General features: G+C 38.0%; 1 protein-coding gene across 1 annotated transcript; it reads left to right on the top strand.

The window, feature by feature from the left end:
* Positions 1-359: 359 nt before the first annotated feature.
* On the top strand, positions 360-19,087 carry papss1 (3'-phosphoadenosine 5'-phosphosulfate synthase 1). Its single transcript, XM_067584833.1, has 12 exons — positions 360-639; positions 1,933-2,047; positions 2,159-2,394; positions 2,803-2,941; positions 6,098-6,216; positions 6,566-6,679; positions 6,845-6,956; positions 8,928-9,133; positions 11,639-11,774; positions 12,125-12,393; positions 14,743-14,972; positions 17,813-19,087. Exons 1-12 carry the CDS (start codon positions 580-582, stop codon positions 17,949-17,951), a joined length of 1,875 nt encoding a protein of 624 aa, XP_067440934.1. The 5' UTR covers positions 360-579; the 3' UTR covers positions 17,952-19,087.
* Positions 19,088-19,492: the final 405 nt, after the last annotated feature.

Raw genomic sequence — 19,492 nt, 5'->3', positions numbered from 1 at the left:
TTTTTAAAAAATATATAAAATATAAGAATAAAACAAAATAGGTCATCATAAGAATATATTTTTTATGTTTCTTATTTGGTTATTTAGCCACGAGTCATTACCACTCTAATAAAAAATTTCATATATATCTAGCGATAGCATAATACATTTCTATTTTATTTATTATTAAAACAACAACAAAAAATTCCGAATAATTAAATCTCTTGCAACCACGAACCTGCGCATAATAAGTACTGATAATAGATCAGTTGAGTCATTTAGCCCATTACTTTGGCCGACACACGTTAAAGGAACAAAACTGACCTCAGATCAGTGTTTTTTTCCGTTAACGGCCTCTGAGGAAATGCGTCACTCCGTCCGCGGTGACGTGGCTGCTGCTGAGAGAGCTCTTCCCGGTTCCTCCTGTGCCTGGCTTCTCGGCTCCGGGGCTCCTCCGTTCACAGGAGAGATACCTGTGCCAAAACAAAAAAAAACCCACCAAGAGATACCTGCATTAATAAGCAAAGAGCCGAGCGATTTGTCGTTTTGTGTGATTTAAAACAGGTAGCCGGTTGAAATAGCCGCTGACTACTGTCGAACATGGACACGTATGGCAACTCGCACAAAAAACAGAAGCTAAGCAACGCCGCTGATAGCTGGGTGAGTTTTCTCTTGCCAAGTTGTGTAAATTCATCACAACGATTCACCACGTCCGTCCAACAACCCTCCATTGAGCTAAGTGGCCAGACAGCTAGCTAATTAACCTACTTAACGTTATACTGCTTTACAGCAAAGCTAGCTTTTCTTATCAAACGTCGCCATCAGCGTGTGACTGAAAAGTGGCTAATCAGTTAACTGCTAATGCAGTTAATACAAGGGCATCCATCGTCTGTTTGTTTAATGCATGTGTGATAACGCCAATAGTTCAAGCATCAGTTTCAGCAAATTACAGTTTACATAATCTATTTTTCCTTTTACCACTTAGATCTGCTGCTGCATAGTTGATTGATTTTTGATTTGATTGTTTTGCACTGTGGTCCTCCAACATACAACAAACAAACAAAAACAATAACACCAGACAAACGTGCATACATACAGAGCTGAAACATGTAGTTTAAATGATTTATGCTTTCATTCATTTAATTTTTCAGTCAAAGAGGTTAAACATTAGCTTGTCCCAGTTTCTTAAATGTGAGAATTTTCTGCTTTTCTTTGTCATAATGGTGGTAAATGAAGTATCTTTGGGTTACAGACTGTTAGTGGGCTGCTATAGATTCTTGGAAGTTGTGATGGCCTTTTGTCACTACTTTTTGACATTTCATTAGGTCTACAACTAATACATATTTTCTTATGGATTAATCTGTCCGGTATTTCTTCAATTAATTGCTTTATCTATAAAATATCAGAAAATGGTGACAAATTTCCATCACAGTCTGTGTTGATGTCTTCAAATTGCTTGTGTTGTCAAACCAACAATCCATAACAAAACAGATAATCAGTTTACAATGTTATAAAACGGAGAAAAGCAGCAAAGTCTCCAATTTCAGAAGCAGAAATCAGAGTATTCAGCAATTTTTGATTGAAAAATGACTTAAAGGATTAAGTCTATTCGGCTATTAAAATAGTTGCAGATGAATTTACTGTCGATTGATGAATAGACTAACTGTTGCAGCACTACATTTCCCCAGACAAACACATACTCTGACAAATGTGGTTCTGCTAAGCTTACAAGCTGTTTTCTTAATATAGAACAGGCTACATATTACTGAGAAACCGTATTTCAAGGCCACTTTGTAGATGTGACTGATATAATCAACTTTTAGTTCAGCAAATCTACAAGGCTTGATCTGTTCATGTTGACATTCTATCTTTTAATATAGAGTTTTATATAAATCTGTGTGATTCTTTAACTTGTGAAGAGGCTGAATTGACAGAAAATCTCTATCATTTCAGGGAAAGCAACGTGCAACTAATGTCACGTATCAAGCTCACCATGTCAGCCGAAACAAGCGTGGGCAGGTTGTAGGCACAAGAGGAGGGTTCAGGGGATGCACCGTTTGGCTCACTGGTATGTTGCAAGATGACAGCATTTACAAAAATACATTTCAAGGTGCTGTTTCTGCACCTTTGTGTCATTCCACAGCTGTTCCACAATCATGATGTTTTCCTCTGTGTCAAGGTTTGTCCGGTGCAGGGAAGACCACAGTAAGCATGGCTCTAGAGGAGTACCTGGTTTGTCATGGGATCCCTTGCTACACCCTGGATGGAGACAACATCCGCCAGGGGCTGAATAAGAACCTGGGCTTCAGCCCAGAGGACCGTGAAGAGAACATTAGACGTATTGCTGAGGTGGCCCGGCTTTTTGCTGATGCTGGGCTGGTCTGCATTGCCAGCTTCATCTCTCCCTACAGCAGGGTGAGTAACTCTTCAAAGAAAGCATCAGTGGCTGAATGAGAGAAACAGACAGATGAGGACAGGGATAAATTTGGGATGGCTGTAGAATTGAGAAGTAACAGGCTAGTGTTAAAATTCACATCAATTTTTGGATACTGGATACTTCATATTATATATGACAGATCTTGGATGATCATAATGACATTACTAGGCCCTAATTTACAGTACAGAGCAGTGTGGTAGGACTAGTACTGTCCTCTTGCGTCTGAAAACACAAATTTTGGATGTGCAGGGACAAAAAATCTGGGTCCTTATCATTTTAAAACCAATCTAATGCTCAATGTTTTTCTTACACATCATGTTTGGCTAACTTCTCTTTGGCTAAAATCATGTGTTTACCTTACTGTGTGTTTGGTTATTGTCTTCCAGGATCGCCTTAATGCCAGGAAGATCCACGAGGCAGCCGGGCTGCCTTTCTTTGAGGTGTTTGTGGACGCTCCACTGGATGTGTGTGAGCAGAGGGACGTGAAGGGGCTGTACAAGAGAGCCAGAGCAGGCGAAATAAGAGGTAGAGCTTGTGTTTTTAGGGTGTATTTGCAGTGCATCATCAAATCCGAGGCCTAGATTCATGATAATGACTGATCAAAACTGCCATTGAGATCAAAACAGTGACTCAGTTTTATACTTGGGCTGGAATGCAATGACACGTGTCAAGATAACGGATCAAAATGTCCTTCAATGTTATGTGTTGAGGTTAAACAAAGAACAAAGGCTGCAAGAGAAAACATTTAATCAAGATAGTTTGAGTTTGTTTCAGTCTGCAATCAGTAACAGAAAATAATTAGGTCATATGTATAAATATACAAATTCATATACACACACATACATAAACACATAAAAAGGAGGCAGATACTCAAATACCACAGTTGAAAACAACACAGTGACACAACTTGAAAGATTTCTGCAGTATGAAAAAGCTACAGGTTATTATGCCTGCCCGTTTAACAACACATCATATTTGATCTCAAAAGGTAACATCGAACAACAAAAACAAAACCATTTAGATATCCTGTACCCTGTCCTTCTATGCCATTGTTTATTTCTGCTCATCCATTTTTGTATTTGTTCAGTAAGTTATTTTTAATCTCACTAAGTGTTCTACATGTTTTCAGTTCCTCACTACAGCTGTTCCATAAATTCACTCCTTTGACTGAAATACGATATTTTACATCAGTCCTCACTAATTGTTTTTTGAACATGCAAATTCCTCTCAAATCATATTAACTTTCTCCCTTTTTGAACAACTTTTGGATACTTTTAGGTAATAATTATTTTTTTGCTCTATACGTAATTTAAACCGTTTTAAAGTCGCCCAAATCTTTAGATTTTAAAGCCTTTAATTTAATAGAGTGAGTTTGTTGGTTCTGTTTGTTTACAATTCCAATGGCTCTCTTATGAAGATTTGTATGAATTTCCCCACACTTCCACACAGTAAATTATATATGGGACCATAAGGGAACAGTACAAGGTGTATAATGAAATTTGATTTAGAAGATCTTTGACTTTATATAGTATTGCAATTGACTTTGACATTTTAGCTTTAATATAATTTATATGTCGCTTCCAGCATCATTTATTTATCTATTATCACTCCAAGAAATTTAATTCAGACACTCTTTCACTTTCAACATCATTTATCATGCGTTTGCTTTGTGAGTTAAACAATTACCAAAGATAATATTATTTAGTTTTTACTGAAATTCAGTGTTAGTTTATTAGCGTCAAACCAACTCTTTTCATTTTCAGTTCCTTTTCCACTATATCCAAAAGTTGTTTCAAATTCTGACCACAACAAAATAACTTTGTATCATCTGCAAGTAGTATCATTTTTAATATTTTGGAAACCTAATATATATCATTTATGTACAAAATACACAATAATGAGCATAACACTGAGCCTTGGGGAAGCCCACAAGTATCCTTCAATAGTTGTGAATCAAAATTATTTATATGGACATACTGATATCTATTCTCCAAGTAAATACTTAACCAAGACTGTGCTTCCCCTCTAATTCCATATCTTTGTAGTTTCTTCAATAATAAGTCATGGTCAACAATATCAAATGCTTTTTTGAGATCCAGGAATAACCTCACTGTATATTATTTATTTTCTGTTACAGTTGATCTTTCCTCCACAAATTCTATTAGTGCAAATAAAGTTATCCTATTAGATCTAAACCCATATTGCTTTTCACACAGTACATTATGTTTTGTGATGAAATCATCTAGTCTTTTATAGAATATGTTTTAAGAGAGCTGAGAGAGAGAACTGCGAGAGCAGAGAACAGGTCTTTAATTAGAGAGTACATGTCTATCTCCAGACTTATATTTAGGTATGACTTTATCTGTTTTCATTTTGCTTGGAAATATACCAGCTTGTAGAGACTGATTACAAATATGTGTCAGTGATTTCACCACACACTCAATAATATTTTGAACTGTAGACATATCAAGTAGTAAGAAGTCTGTAGACTTCTTACTCTTTAATGTTTAAACAATGTCATCTGTCACTGCTGTCATCAGCAATGTCATCACATCATCTTTACTGTTAGGCTTAATAATCTCTTTAGCTAAATTAGGTCCAATATTAACAAAAAAATATTAAATTCATCTGCAACTAAATCCATATCATTAATAGTTGCATTATACTTTGTTAGGAAATAGGTTGGGTAACCTGCTTTTCTAGTTCCGTTTTTAATAATGTCATTCAATACTTTCCATTTATTTTTAGTATTTTTGTTGTCCTCCAATAATTTGCTATAATAATCCCTTTTGCTGCATCTCATAATACTTGTCAGTTTGTTTCTATATGGCTTGTATGTGTGTTCTACTAATTTTGTTCTTCTCTATAAAAATTCTTCATATATATATATATATATTTTTGCATGCATTTTGTATGCCTTTAGTTTCAGCTAATTTCTGTTTCTGAAATTACTGGCTGAATTTCTTTCTTTACTAAAGGACAATTTTTTTCATAGGGTGTTTTTATGGAGTACAAATCTATATGTTCAAAACTGTTTTAAGAGTACTCTGTTTACTCAGTTGACACATAGGATACATTCACTGTACATGTTCATTATTCTGACTTCTGCTTGTGATCTGTTTTATGTGTCATGTAAATACCCTCCTTTCTTGTCTTTGCTCTCTGTTTGCACTGATCCATATCCTGTCAAATTACTTAGAAAATGGCGGTGACAATAAAACTGATGCATCACTGTCAGAGGAAGTGTTTCCCATCACATGGTGTAAAAAGTCACTTTTTTTTTTTTTTTTTTTTTTTACAGTGCGAGGAGATCACAACCCAATTTCCTGTGTTCTATGTAATTTCTGTAGAGCAGATTTGGCCTTTGCGTCCCTCCTGTCTTAGGTAGTCAAGATGCTGTTTTTAGGCACTATGTGTCAGATAGTATCTCCTTCAAATGTGATGTAATTCAACCCCTGAACCATCCTCTGACTTCTCCCTCGTTGCCCATAGAACATGACAAATTCACTATTATTTAAATCACTGTTTTTTTAAACAATGGCTTGGATATTTTCAGTATTATCTGGAATATTAATAGTAAAACCAGGAACATGATGGCACTGGAACAAAAGTAGACTTTTAATATGCAAAGTTTTTTGTGTATATGAGATTGTGCATTCAATACTCAATATTATTTTTTAGGTTTCACTGGAATTGACTCAGAGTACGAGAAGCCAGAGGCTCCAGAGCTGGTGCTAAAGACTGACTCCTGCAGTGTGAATGAGTCCATACAACAGCTTATTGACCTGCTTCAGGAGAGGGTAAGAGAGAAGAGAAACATAGTGCTTGGACATGTTGTGAACAAATGCATCATGTTTAGAATCAAGTAATGTAGTTTTTATTAGCTATTAGCTGTGTCCCTTTTTATACTTGTTTGTATATTTGACACTGGAGAGAGACCTTGAAATTCAGACTTCTTTCACAAAACTGTGCCGTCATTCCCCTAGTTGCCACTAGGGGACAGTGAGGCCTAATATTTGTAAAGCTATCGATGTCCTTACCCTTTATCATGTGAATAATAGTGACTAGTAAACCTTTACCAAAGCCCTGATTGAGCAGGTTGACGCTGTATTTAAAATAATTAATTTGATATTCTTTTTTATTCTTCAGGATATAGTTCCTGTTGATGCTTCTTATGAAGTGAAAGAGCTGTATGTTCAGGAGAACAAACTGGACCTGGCCAAGGCTGATGCAGAGACTCTGCCTGCTGTACAGATTGGGAAGGTGCTTCTGATTTTCTTTTTTTAATGTTGCCTAAGTATTTATAGAGAAACTATTAGACATACTATTCACTCATACATTTTACTATATCCTTTTATTTTGATCTACATATATGCTGAGTTGCTGGTCAATATGTAACCTATATGACGGTGTGTGTATAATCCCCAGGTGGACATGCAGTGGGTGCAGGTGCTGGCTGAAGGCTGGGCCACTCCTCTGAACGGCTTTATGCGAGAGAGAGAGTATTTGCAGTGTCTTCATTTTGACTGTCTGCTGGATGGTAAGATGTTGTTTAAACTTATTGTCTAACATTTCATTGAGTGCAGTGCTGCTATACTTGAGAAAAGGCACTAGGTGGAGATGAGACCTTACAAAAGAAATGGCAGAATGACATTGATATAATGAGTGAAGGTGATTTATATGCATATTTTCAAGAATGATGGTCTTGTACTGTGTATCATGATGGTGAAGTGATAAGACACTTTGCACCCAGGGCTCAGGAATACCTCTGTTTTTAAGGCACTTTGGAGAAAATAAGTATCATATTTAGTGCCAGAGTACCTCTGTGTAATTACAGCAATTTATCATGTATTGTTTGAAATTCCAAGAAAAAGTCAATTTTCATTTATTGTCCATATGACCACTCAACCCTCAGTTGTGTGTTGTAGTGCCAGATATTTTGTTACGCACACACACAATGAAATGAAAAAACATACAATAATTTAAAAGTTAAGATAGCCTGTTTTTCATTGTTAGGTTTTGACAGGTATAGATTACAACCGCTGTCCTGACTGAATGATAAAACATTCAAATTCCAACGTTGAGCAAAACCGCAGATGATTTGAATTTGGTGCCCGGAAAGATAGCTAGACTGAGAAACTGAACCGGCTGGACAGAAACCGAAATATATATTGATGTGAAAAGTCTAGTTTCCATTTTCCTCTGTTTATCCTGAGGGAGAGGGATGCAGAGGAAGAGGCTCCTGTATTGATTGACACACACACCACCATTTTCTACATTTTGACTTCCTTTCAGGGAATTGATGGTGAAAAAATGATATCACCCTGAAAAAATTGATCGCCCACACACTATCACTAAAACGGTTTGGGAAGCAGAAAACTGCATGTTTCACTAATCAAATAGTCTGCAAAAATAAACAGAGACCCAAAATTCAAGCTTGTCTCTCCCTCGCTCGGACGTTTGGCAGTCTTGTGTGCGCGTTTTATTGGAACCAGCTGTAAGCTCTGCACTGTGACAGTGGGGACCAGAGGAGGGTTGAGGGGGAGGTGGGAGCAGCAGTCAGCGTCGCCTCCTGTCTCCACACTATTTGATGTGATGTGATGTGAAAAGCGTGCCAGTCCCAACTTTTTCATCACACTGGACGGCAACAAAACGCTGTCAGTGCACGGCTCAAATTATAAAATGAGAAAAGGTTCAAGATTCAGTTTAGCTTAAGAGGGTATTTTTCTTCTCCTGCTTCTAAAATTGCAGCCTTGAAGACTCACTGTAGCCTGTGGTTTAGCTGTATATTTCACATCTAGCCTGAAGGGGTACAAAATGGAAACTTAACTAGAAAGGTCGAACTTTTTTTGTTGTGTGTATTAACCTTTGATTATTTGTAAGATGTCTGAGTACTTTGCACTGGGGCACTGTTGTTATTGGATCATTATCTGAACTATCTATTAAATCTTATCTATTAGTATAGCTTTAAGTGGTATATTATGCTGTTTTACTTTGCATACTATGACAAATCATTGGCCAATCAGGTTATTAACTCCCCAGGTATGAGTTTCACATTTCTGTTTATTTTTGAACCGTAAAGATTGGTCAATTACTCAATTTAGTTCATTATCATACCTGATAGTAAACTGATTATCTTTGAGTTTTAAACTGTTGGTTGGGCAAAACAAGTTAAGTCAATTTGTATGTATATAGCCCGATATCACAAAATTGCCCTGAGGGGGGGGCTTTACAATCTTTACAATATACAACATCCTCTGTCCTTAGACCCTCGATATGAATGAGGAAGAATCTCCCTTCAAAAAAACTTTTAATAGGGAAAAAATGGAAGAAACCTCAGGAAGAGCAACAAGGGATTTGAATATGTTACCTTGCGTTCTGGGGATTTGGCATTTGTCTCTATTTTATGACATATTTACACAAAAAGATTAAATCAAAAATTAATCAGCAGATGAATTTATAAAGAAAATAAATAATCTCAAAATATGTTTTTCTTCCTCCCTTGTCATAGGTGGTGTGATCAACCTGTCAGTGCCTGTGGTGTTGCCGGTGTCTACTGCAGATAAAGAGCGTCTAGATGGTGCGACAGCCATGGCTCTGGTTTATGAGGGCAGGCGAGTGGCCATCCTTCGCAACCCTGAGTTCTATGAGCACCGAAAAGAGGAGCGCTGCGCTCGTCAGTGGGGCACCACCTGCAAGGACCACCCCTACATCAAGGTCAGTTCTTCAGATGACACATTTAGAGTCAGTGTGCCAATATTTATCAAAATGCTATCAAAAATCCAAAAGCTCCACCTTGGTGAAAGTATTGCAGCATCTGCAGAGCTCCAGATGGTCTTCCTCAGTGCACTATGTGATAAACACTCTGCATGTGAAAGCAAACTGCCTCCCTGGATTCAGCACTGATAGAACACAGATCCGAGCTGGCCTTTTCACTTTGCTTATGGAAAGACTGAATAGGTGGAGGAGTGGTGCTTTTCTTACAGTCTGTCAGGACGCCCAGTGTAATCACTTGATCTTTTTGGTCCACCCTCATTTTGCAGGTGTTATATTTGGATGCTGAGTCTCTCGCTCAGCCTCCACCAAATGCGTTTCGAGATCGTACCGCTCAGCTGAACAGGCTGCGGAATCCTTGCCAGTGAATTGTTTCCATCTGTCTCCTATCGGCTCCTCCTCAGGGGCTCAGGTAGACTCGGTGGTGAGATAACGTCCTGAAATGATCCTGCGCACTCTTGCGGAGAGTGGCATTGGCTTGTAGCTGGAAAAGAATGGAACTGTCTGTTACTACAGACAAAGATAGTTGTCAGATTGTCTTTTTATAACTCCATCTGCATGAACAGATGCAGTGCAAGGTTGCTTTTAAAAGTTGCCCGTCTGGCTAATTTTAAATCCCATTGTGTTTAGGATTAGTGCAGTTGGTCTGCAATTCGTATACCAGCAAAACTAATAGTAACTTCCATGGTATCTAGTGCTTTCACTCCCTGGGCTAAGACTTACTGTAAACCTCACTGGCTCATTTTAAAGCCCTTTGCTTCTAAAAATGCTCTGACTGCATGGAGGTGAACTTGAACACTAGACAGCAGCTGTCTCGGTATTTCAGCGCAGTTGGCAGTCATTTTTAATTTTAGCAGATGTCGTCTTTGTCTCACCTTGTTTATGATCAGATCTGGCTTAGCTTCACGTTGTAAGATGTATTAGAAGCTGCCAGTTTCATAAATTGGTACCATGACTCTCCAGTGTCAACACCTGATGTCTTAGCACTGGCTTTAAACACATGCTGAGTACTCTATATTTCCACAACTGTCATTCTTTACCCACTCTAGCCTGTCACAGCTGAACGTGTGTATTCAGCTTGCTGTAATTAAGGTGTCACTCATTAAAGAGAATGTGTATGTATACATAAGTGTATGTTTAACTCCCCGTGCCGGAGCCAGTCTGTCAACACACCTCTGTGCTGGTAGCTGCAACTTTTTCTTTGCAGCCAGAAACGAGCTGCTCCATATTACATGTAGTTAATCCACTTTTTCCTGTTTACCTGTCCGTCAGTCAGACAGGAGCCCCCTTCATCGGAAACTATGGTGTAGTGGTTGTTTATTTGGCTGGGGCCCTTTTTCACATGTGAAGTCTTGGGGGCACATATAATGGTTAAACAGAGCACATGTGTACGTGCAGACCTGCTCCTTTGATTTATCCACGCAGACATTATATTTTCCATTCACTTATGTAAGGAAAATAAATTGCGACTTTGTCTATGTTGATCTCTCCAAAGAATAAGACTGTTATGCATCTTTCGTGACTCTTCTCAGGCCAGCGGTAGACAGGCTGGATTAATTCGAGTGTGGAAAACAGATCACAACACGATCCTGAAAACTTATTACGGCGCCAAGTGGTTATTGATCACATAGCGTAGACACAGATCCACACCTCTATCGCTGACAACCTTCAGATTTTTGCGAACAGTTTGGCGGGTCAAACTGAAATCAATATGTAAAGTATCGATATCAAAGAGATTTAATATTTTTAAAAAAATATTCACAATAAATTAAATGTCAATGAAAAAAGTGACATGGATTGATTTTTCTTTTTTTTTTTTTAATCAATATCCAAATCCGCTTTTTGCAATTCTGAAACACTTCAGGTGTCATTTGTGGCCTTTATTTTGAATTCTTTCTGTCTCTGTGCTGGTGCTGTGCTTCCTTTTATTGCCCAGCCTGTAGAGAATTGTCACTTTGTATCACATTAACATCGCACAGGCCCTTGTTTTCAGTAACTCTAGCTATGCTCTCATAAATGCCACAAGAGGCAGGAGAAAGATACTGCCTGAAACAATAGCAGCCTTTGCGTGGGTCCTGAGCACTTAGGTGACATTGTTAGATGAATCTTTTGAGGAGGAAAAATTCTCTCCAGTGTGGTCATGAGCTCATCAGCAGGTTTTATTGTGGAATACAATCTGATTTTGTCTCTGCTCTGCTATTGAAATTAAGAAAGAAAGAGAGTTGTGGCCAAATGCAGAAGAGTGGTCCTGCCAGAGGTTTGTTGACTGTTTAACGACACATAGAGACTTTGATTTACGCTGCTGTGTCCCTGTTGCAACTCGGTAATAACTCGATTTCAGCTTGGCCGGGTTCCAGCACAGTGAAGTTTTTATGGAAGGCAGTGTCTTAAGTCTGGATTACGTTTGAGTTTTGTTCACTGTCATGATCATTCTGGCTCTTATTTCAGATGGTGATGGAAAGTGGGGACTGGCTGGTCGGCGGAGACCTGCAGGTTCTGGACAGGATCTACTGGAACGATGGACTCGACCAGTATCGACTGACTCCCACTGAGCTCAAACAGAAGTTTAAAGAAATGAATGCAGGTTTGGGGCCAAATACCAGTCACTTAAGCAGTGATGACGTTTGATTCAAGGACTTTTAAAGAGACAGTAATGTCACAATATTTATAAACTGCTACCTTTTAGGAGAAGACATTCTGGGTCGTTCACTTACTTCAATACTTCTATTATTTCTTTGTGCTTTGGGAAAGAAGTGAGAGAGACACAGTAGGGAAGTCAAGAGACAGAACATTTTCATGTGATTCACCCCTGTATGTGGTTTCAGTGGCTGGGCAGTTAGCTGCTTGATTATCTCTGGGTATATTGTGGCATTTTGTTTGTCTTCTACAGATGTTCAGTTTAACAAACCCTCCTTCTCTTTTCTTTCTATTCAGATGCTGTATTTGCCTTCCAGCTCCGCAACCCAGTCCACAACGGCCATGCTCTTCTGATGCAGGACACCCACAAGCGTCTCATCGAGCGAGGCTACCGCCGGCCCGTACTGCTGCTCCACCCACTGGGAGGTTGGACCAAGGACGATGATGTGCCGCTGCCATGGCGAATGAAGCAGCACGCGGCTGTGCTGGAGGAGGGCGTCCTGAATCCAGATTCTACCATTGTTGCTATCTTTCCCTCACCTATGATGTATGCTGGGCCAACTGAGGTAATGATTATCAAGAATGCTGTATTTGCAGATTCCTGCTTGAGGTTTTTTTTTTTTTTTTTTTTACAAAAAAAGGCGTCATGTTTTTTTTTTTTTTCCAAAACTGACAGGGAATAAAAAAATGTGACTGCAGCAGTAAGTAATGACAACAGACACAGGGAGGAGGAGTGTCACATACTTGGTGTCTGCAAATTTTTGAGAGTGAAAAATGGCAGGAAATGGGGTTTACAATCGTCTTGAGGCGCTCTGTTTAGTGTTTCCATGCCATACCCCAACCTCTCCGTGTGACTGAGCGTAGCTGTGTAGCTGGGAGTCTTTTAATCATTCACTTGTGATAATGGGAAAGCTATGGTGAAAATTATTGAGAGCAGATTTGAGGCTGGTGGATGTCAGGCACTGAATTTATTCAGTTTGTAATTCTGAATGGGAGTTTTAGCCTGTGCCTTAGTATCATAGCTCTGAGCTTGTTTACCCATTAAAAACAACATATACCCCTGGTCTGCTTGTCACTGGAGTAATCAAACTGGCTCTCCTGGGTTCTTCTTGCCTGAAGGTTTTTGAGCAATTCGCTGAAACGCTGCCACTTCCACCTTGAGCCGAAACTACTCGTTTTGTAAACCTAATCTAAAAATCGTAGACAAACTAGACAGGCAAGAACCTAATGGCAGTAGTATTAGTAATTTTCAAGACGTAATGTGCAGTTTTAGCAATTATTCATAATGAGAAACAGGAAAAGAGTCTCAGTGTTTACAGTGAACGCAGACTCCCAAGGGCAGCAGTTGTTGGAGACTTGCTGGCTGAACTGTAGTGGTGGATTATATCTGCTAAAAAGTGAAAATTTTAAAGTTGCTAAGAGTTTTTTTTGACTAGTGGTTAGTTTTCTATATAATGGCTGCATTTTTCAAGGCAACGTTACTATTCTTTTTACTTTCTGCGTTCTTTTATGATCTCCTCCCTCCTGCGTGGCTCCCTGTTAATTTTCTCTCTGTACTTCCGTGTCCTCTCTCTCTCCCATTCATTTTTCTCACTGAATTGTTTTTGTCTCCAAAAAGAGTTAAGTATCACATTTTATACTTGTCTTCATGACAAATTTTCAGCAAAAACAGCAGAAAATATTTTAATGAATGTAATTATTGCATTTAAAAACACTTAAAATGGTCAAATAAGAATAGAAAGGAGTTACACAAATCTTATTTAATTATTTAAAATGCTTCTTAAAGAGACCTTGTCTTCTTATGTAACATCTCTGTCCTCCAATGTGACAGTAGAGGTGTCACACTGGTGATTATTCCTGTCACACCAAAGGATGTTTCAGCCTTTTGTGTCAATTAATGACCTAATCTGTTATTAGCAGCTAGCAAGACACATTTGCATAATTTTCCATAATTATGTAGTTTAACATACAGTTTTTAATTAAAAAAAATATAATTTTGGTGTTACACCAAGGGACAACAAAAGTTCACACTCTTATAGTGGTTCGATAAAAGTTAAATATTTGAATAATTCTGAGACAAAAACCTACCATCTGCACACGTCATGGGCTTCACAGTGGGCTTCAGTTGTGACCATGGATGCATAAAGAGAGCTGGATACAGTGTCGGAGGCGGGGCCCCGTTCATTCCTAATGAAAGTTGCTCAGTGGCGCATGAAGCCAAAAAAGCCACTTCCTGCTGTAAAGAAATTGCCTGGATGAAAACATACTGCACACGCTTTATGCTCAGTAGAGACTTCGACTGGCTGAGATAGCTAACTTCTAGTTTAGCCCTCCAGCTAACTTGAATGGGGATAAAACGATTCAATTGCGCGGCTCTTCTAGACTTTTGAACTGTGATCCATGGTGGTGACCTTGGATGGGGTCCTTCAACTAAATAAAGTTGTCAGTGGAATTGCCCAATTTAAAATCAGGATATGGTGTCACATGGGAGGACATGTTTCCTTTATTGATAAAAAGTTCCTACGCTTTTAGAAATATGTGAATGAAAAAAATTATTGCCATTTACAAAAATAGACATTTTTAAAATTATTCCTGAGCTATTTATCAACATTTTTAGCCTTTTCTTTTTAATTTAAAATAGTTTATTTATTTATTTTATTTATTGAACCATGCCTGAGACAGTCATACCATAGGACAATTTTGAGATTTGGTGCAAAAATGAATAAAAATCTAATATCAAAGCAGTTTTTACCACAACAAGTCCATGTAAAACAAAGAATGTTTAACCATTCACTGCATTTTAAATGATGAAAATATTAATTTATTATCTTGTGTGACAGTGAAAATGCCATTTCACGTCAACTACACCTATTTATAGTTTTTTTTTTTTTTTTAATTGTTTCTCTTATTCACAGGTTCAGTGGCATTGCAGAGCTCGGATGGTGGCTGGTGCCAACTTCTACATTGTGGGTCGAGACCCTGCAGGCATGCCCCACCCTGACACAGGAAAGGACCTGTACGAGCCCACTCACGGGGCCAAAGTCCTCACCATGGCTCCCGGCCTCATCACCCTGGAGATTGTACCCTTCAAGGTTGCAGCTTACAACAAGGTCAAAAGAGCAATGGACTTTTATGACCCCAAGAAGTGAGTACCTGTTTATGTTGTCATTTCATTGTTTTAGAATGACTGTGATTTTTCAATTTTGTGCCTGCTTTTCTTTGTAACCCATCATTTTTCCTGCAGTCTTTTAATTTATTAGGCACATGGAATAGAGAGACAGTTTGAGTCTAAAGTGAAAGTGCTCGCTCACACTAAATTATATCTTATTTGTAGTTCAGAGTAATACCTCACATTTAGCTCACTTAGAACCAGCAGCCTAAACAGAAATTAAATTCACTAAATTAATAACTCATTTAGCTTGTCTTGTTTAAAAAAAAATCCTTTCATCTACTTGCTTTCCTTCTTCGATCTACACCAAGCCAAGAACAACATGAATTGTTTTTCTTTCTTTTATACAGTTAAAAGGATTTGTGGCTTAATACACGCTTTGAAGTTGTTCAAAAATTACAGAGCACTGCTATTAATTAAAGTCTGTATACGGACACTGCACATGATGACTAACAAAAATCATGCAATCTCACTGCCTCTCCTTCAGATTCAATGCAGCCTCCGCCATCATGCAACCGTAGCTGTGTTTGGCTGGGAATGTTAAAACTAAATATGGCCAGACTAATCAAAAGATTTGCTTTGTTTTCCATGATGCATATTTATGACGTTGAGTCCAAACTGAATTGTTCAGAAACATCTAGTACATCTGTGGAAAGAGGTAATAGTGCTACTAAAAATAGTATATTTTAAAATTGAATCAACATTTAGTTTATCTACCCGAGGCTGTGAAATTATTACAGATTATAACTGTGAAATTATGTAAATCTGAAACACTTGAATCAGTCTGTGAGACATTTGTTACCACACTGTTTGAACTGAACGTCACCTTTTTCTACATTAGGATAAAAAACGGAACAGAACAGAACTTAATTTAAAATGAGGTTATATTCTGTTTTCAATACCAGTAACTGTCAGTCTACATTATTGAATAAAGTAGAGAAGAAACAGTAAAGTAAAACTGTTGTCATCGGTCTTAATTTGCTTTATTGTAACCTCATTGACCTTCAACGGACGTTTCAACACATTTCAGACTGATATGTAACATCAGTAAGCCCCATCCCTTAACTCAAATATACTTTACAATATTTTTATATGAAATCTCATCGACCCATTGACTCAATCTGCATTCAAGGCTAAATCTATGGAACAAATGCAAGAGGCTCACTGGATTTCCAAACTTTGTAGTCATCACTCAGCCAGATTTATGGCATTACATTCTCTCATGCATGCTGACAGGGCCTTGCCAAATTTCAGGAGGAATATGGATGCTCGGCCCAATCACCAGCAATACCCCTCAGTCTAAAGTGTAATGGCTCAGATCACAGCAAGCTGTTTCTAATTTGACACTGTATAAAAATGTTCTCTGAAGAATTTAGCCTAGAGCTCCTTTACCTCACACCATGTGAACCGTAATGTCTTCTTCACAGATTGTCAATGTTTCAGAGCCACAAGATGTGCTCCGTCATGTGATAGCAATTAGAAAATTTACTCCATAGGCAGAGGGACTTTGAGACCCTCTCTGAATGTAAGCTGAGTGGAGATAAGTGTAAATATCTGCTAACAAGATGTCTTTAACTGTCCTGCCAGTAATTTAAAGACGGGTCAAGTGAAGATCATGATGAGCTTGTGCCAGTACTCTGCTCGGCACTGGTTGTTCCCATCTTTTCTGAACCAGGTGAACTGGAGATCCAGTGAAAAGCCAGGAGGGAATAGACCCAAGAAGACCTTTTTAATCATTATTTTTTTTTTAAAGTTTGGACAAGGGAAATCCACAATCTGATTATTGGAAAGAAGCTTTGTGACACTGTTTAATTTTCCAATCCTTCATCTAGAGCCGGCAGTTAGTTTGGTGGTGGGGGTTGTTTGACAGGAGTGTCTGGCACCATTAAGTCCTCTTAAAACCGGTAATTCAGACTTTCAAACTAATCTCAACTGGCAGTGTTAATGTGTTAATTTTAACTCCACTGCTATCCACTAGATTTGCTCACAATTCTGGCTGTTCACACCTACTGTATAAACAAAGACTTTGACTTCAAGCACCAAAGTGTAGGATTTGAAAAAGTTTGACTGGCAAAAACAGAAGTGCAGATCAGTGCAAATGCTTTAGATTGAAGACCCATAAAGTACATTGCACACTAAATTTTCAAGCGTATAAATTATATGTCTACACCAACACAACTCAGTTTAAAGAATTCACATTCCTAACATTGATTTAAATGTGCGTTAGCTTACTGGATGCTTTTTAAAATCATCATTGCAAGTGTGTGCTGGTGTCACTGGATTGTCATAGTAACTCTGAGGCAACAGTGATTTTGTGAGGTATTATTAATAAAGCAGTTGCCAGATGTGTAAGTAAGTAACTAAGTAAAATTAATTTATTTACATAGTGCTTTTCAGACATTAGTCACAAAGTGCTTTACATGAGTATGATGCCACAAGAAATAAAGAAATACACAATCTGTTATAAAAATACACAGTGAAATAAACCAGAAAAAGTAAAAAAATAAAATTACACAATAAAACATAGAAACATAAAATGCCAACTTCTTACAGGTTAACCAAACACCTGTCTAAACGTGTGTTTTTATGGTCAGTGGTCAGTATATGAAATGTAGGGTTTGGTAAGTAAAATTTTCACATACAAAAACTTTTTTCACTGGTGGGATGAGCTTTGCTGTGGTTTCAGACTGCAGGCAGAAATGCTAACAAACTTCCACAGCAGCAGCTGGTCATTTTTGGATAAGCATCTTTTCAGTGATTGAAATATGTCTGTTACTCAAATTTTTCCCCTCTTTTTTTCCCTTTTTTAATTGTAGCCATCAAGATTATGATTTCATCTCAGGCACACGCATGCGTAAGATGGCTCGCGAGGGAGAGAATCCTCCTGATGGCTTCATGGCTCCAAAGGCTTGGGCTGTGCTTAAAGAATACTATAAGTCCATGGAGAAGGCCTAAAGGTTGAATCACGGATGTAAAAACACGGGAACACAGTGGTCTCTACTGATGTTTAAAATGATGAATGTGGGGACCACTCGGCTACTATCGAAAAAACCACGCTCTGGCTTCTGTCTTTATGTCACTTTTACGCTCAAAGTGTTGGTCATCAAAATTGTCTCAGTTTTTAGTCTTACCACAGTTGTATTTTAACTATGTGTACTTTATTTAACTAAACTTACTTGGACTGTGAAATATGGTAGGAGAGGTCAGTATACTGTTCAGTTGATATTCAAGAGCATGAACAAAAAAAATAATCTTATTAGATGTTTGTGTTTCACATTAACTTTATAACTGTATATTCTGATGACTGGTTGCAAAAATGTGTAAAAGACTGAAGATCCAAACCATCAATGACCCGTATGGAAAGTACTGTTGACCAGTACTTAAGCAGTAAAGAATGTTGAGTATTCGTGATGTCCTCATTTACAATGGTTACTGCACCTGCTAGAGTTTGTATAACTCACTACTGAACCCCAAACAAGTCGCTTTGTACTGTATGTTTGCAAGTGGCGGTGGCAATTGCTCGAAATTCGGTGTACACAAGTATTTGATGTGTAAGTTGAGTGCCTTGGTCTTTCTCAAATTCCTGTCTTCAGAAAGTGAATTCACATGATGTCTTGCTTGAATTAGGACACAGACACACACACACACACACACACATACCTGCTTTTTGTCCCACTTGTCTTATTGTTACACTGAAACGGTCCAGTAGTTCCAGAAACGATCTGCAAAACAGATCAGTATTAAAACAGCTTGAAGTGTTTTTATTAGGATTCACAACCCTAACCTTCCTAAACCTTTAGGAAAACTTTAAAAACATTTTTGTCTATTTATTTGGTCCTAACATTGCAACGTTTTATCTTTTTAACTGTGTTGTGCATGTAGTTTCGGTGCTTTAAGCATTTCTCTCAACAGTCTTGATATTTTGTTACATTTTCATTTGTATTTTTTTCCTCTTGGGTTGCTAATATTTTCCATGTGGTAATTCATTTTTAAGAGTTGGGCTGTATAATCAGATGGTTGATGGTTACCATCAAGGGATCAGATTTGTAATCTTCCTTGACCAATAAACCATTTTTAGCAAAAAGAACAAATTGTTTACTTTTGCGTTCTCTAAGCTTTAGGGTTTTGTTACACACTGTGCAGGGTATGTGTGTTTTTTTTTCTTTTTCAGCACACCAAAGAGTTTTAAATACATAACATACTTTCCAAGAATTCCACTTAATTTTAAATGACAGCACTGAATTGAATGCATTTTAGAAACTAAACCTACAGTGATGAGATGTCATCAAGTTTTAGCCGCCTGTGATCTCACTGTAACACAGTTTATATTCTGACATCTCAATAGCTCTAAATCTCCTCATGTCTTTGTGGCTAACCTGTTTCAAGTGCACTTTGTCATCTGCATGAACATTGCACTCTTTAAAATTAAATTTCTCCAATATCTTAGGCATTGCCTGTTGGAACTTGTGTGACCTCCCAGTTGGTCAATCAGCTGT

The sequence above is a fragment of the Thunnus thynnus genome, chromosome 3, assembly GCF_963924715.1.
Source record: "Thunnus thynnus chromosome 3, fThuThy2.1, whole genome shotgun sequence".
NCBI lineage: Eukaryota > Metazoa > Chordata > Actinopteri > Scombriformes > Scombridae > Thunnus > Thunnus thynnus.
This window is presented reverse-complemented; position numbering and strand designations above follow the sequence as displayed.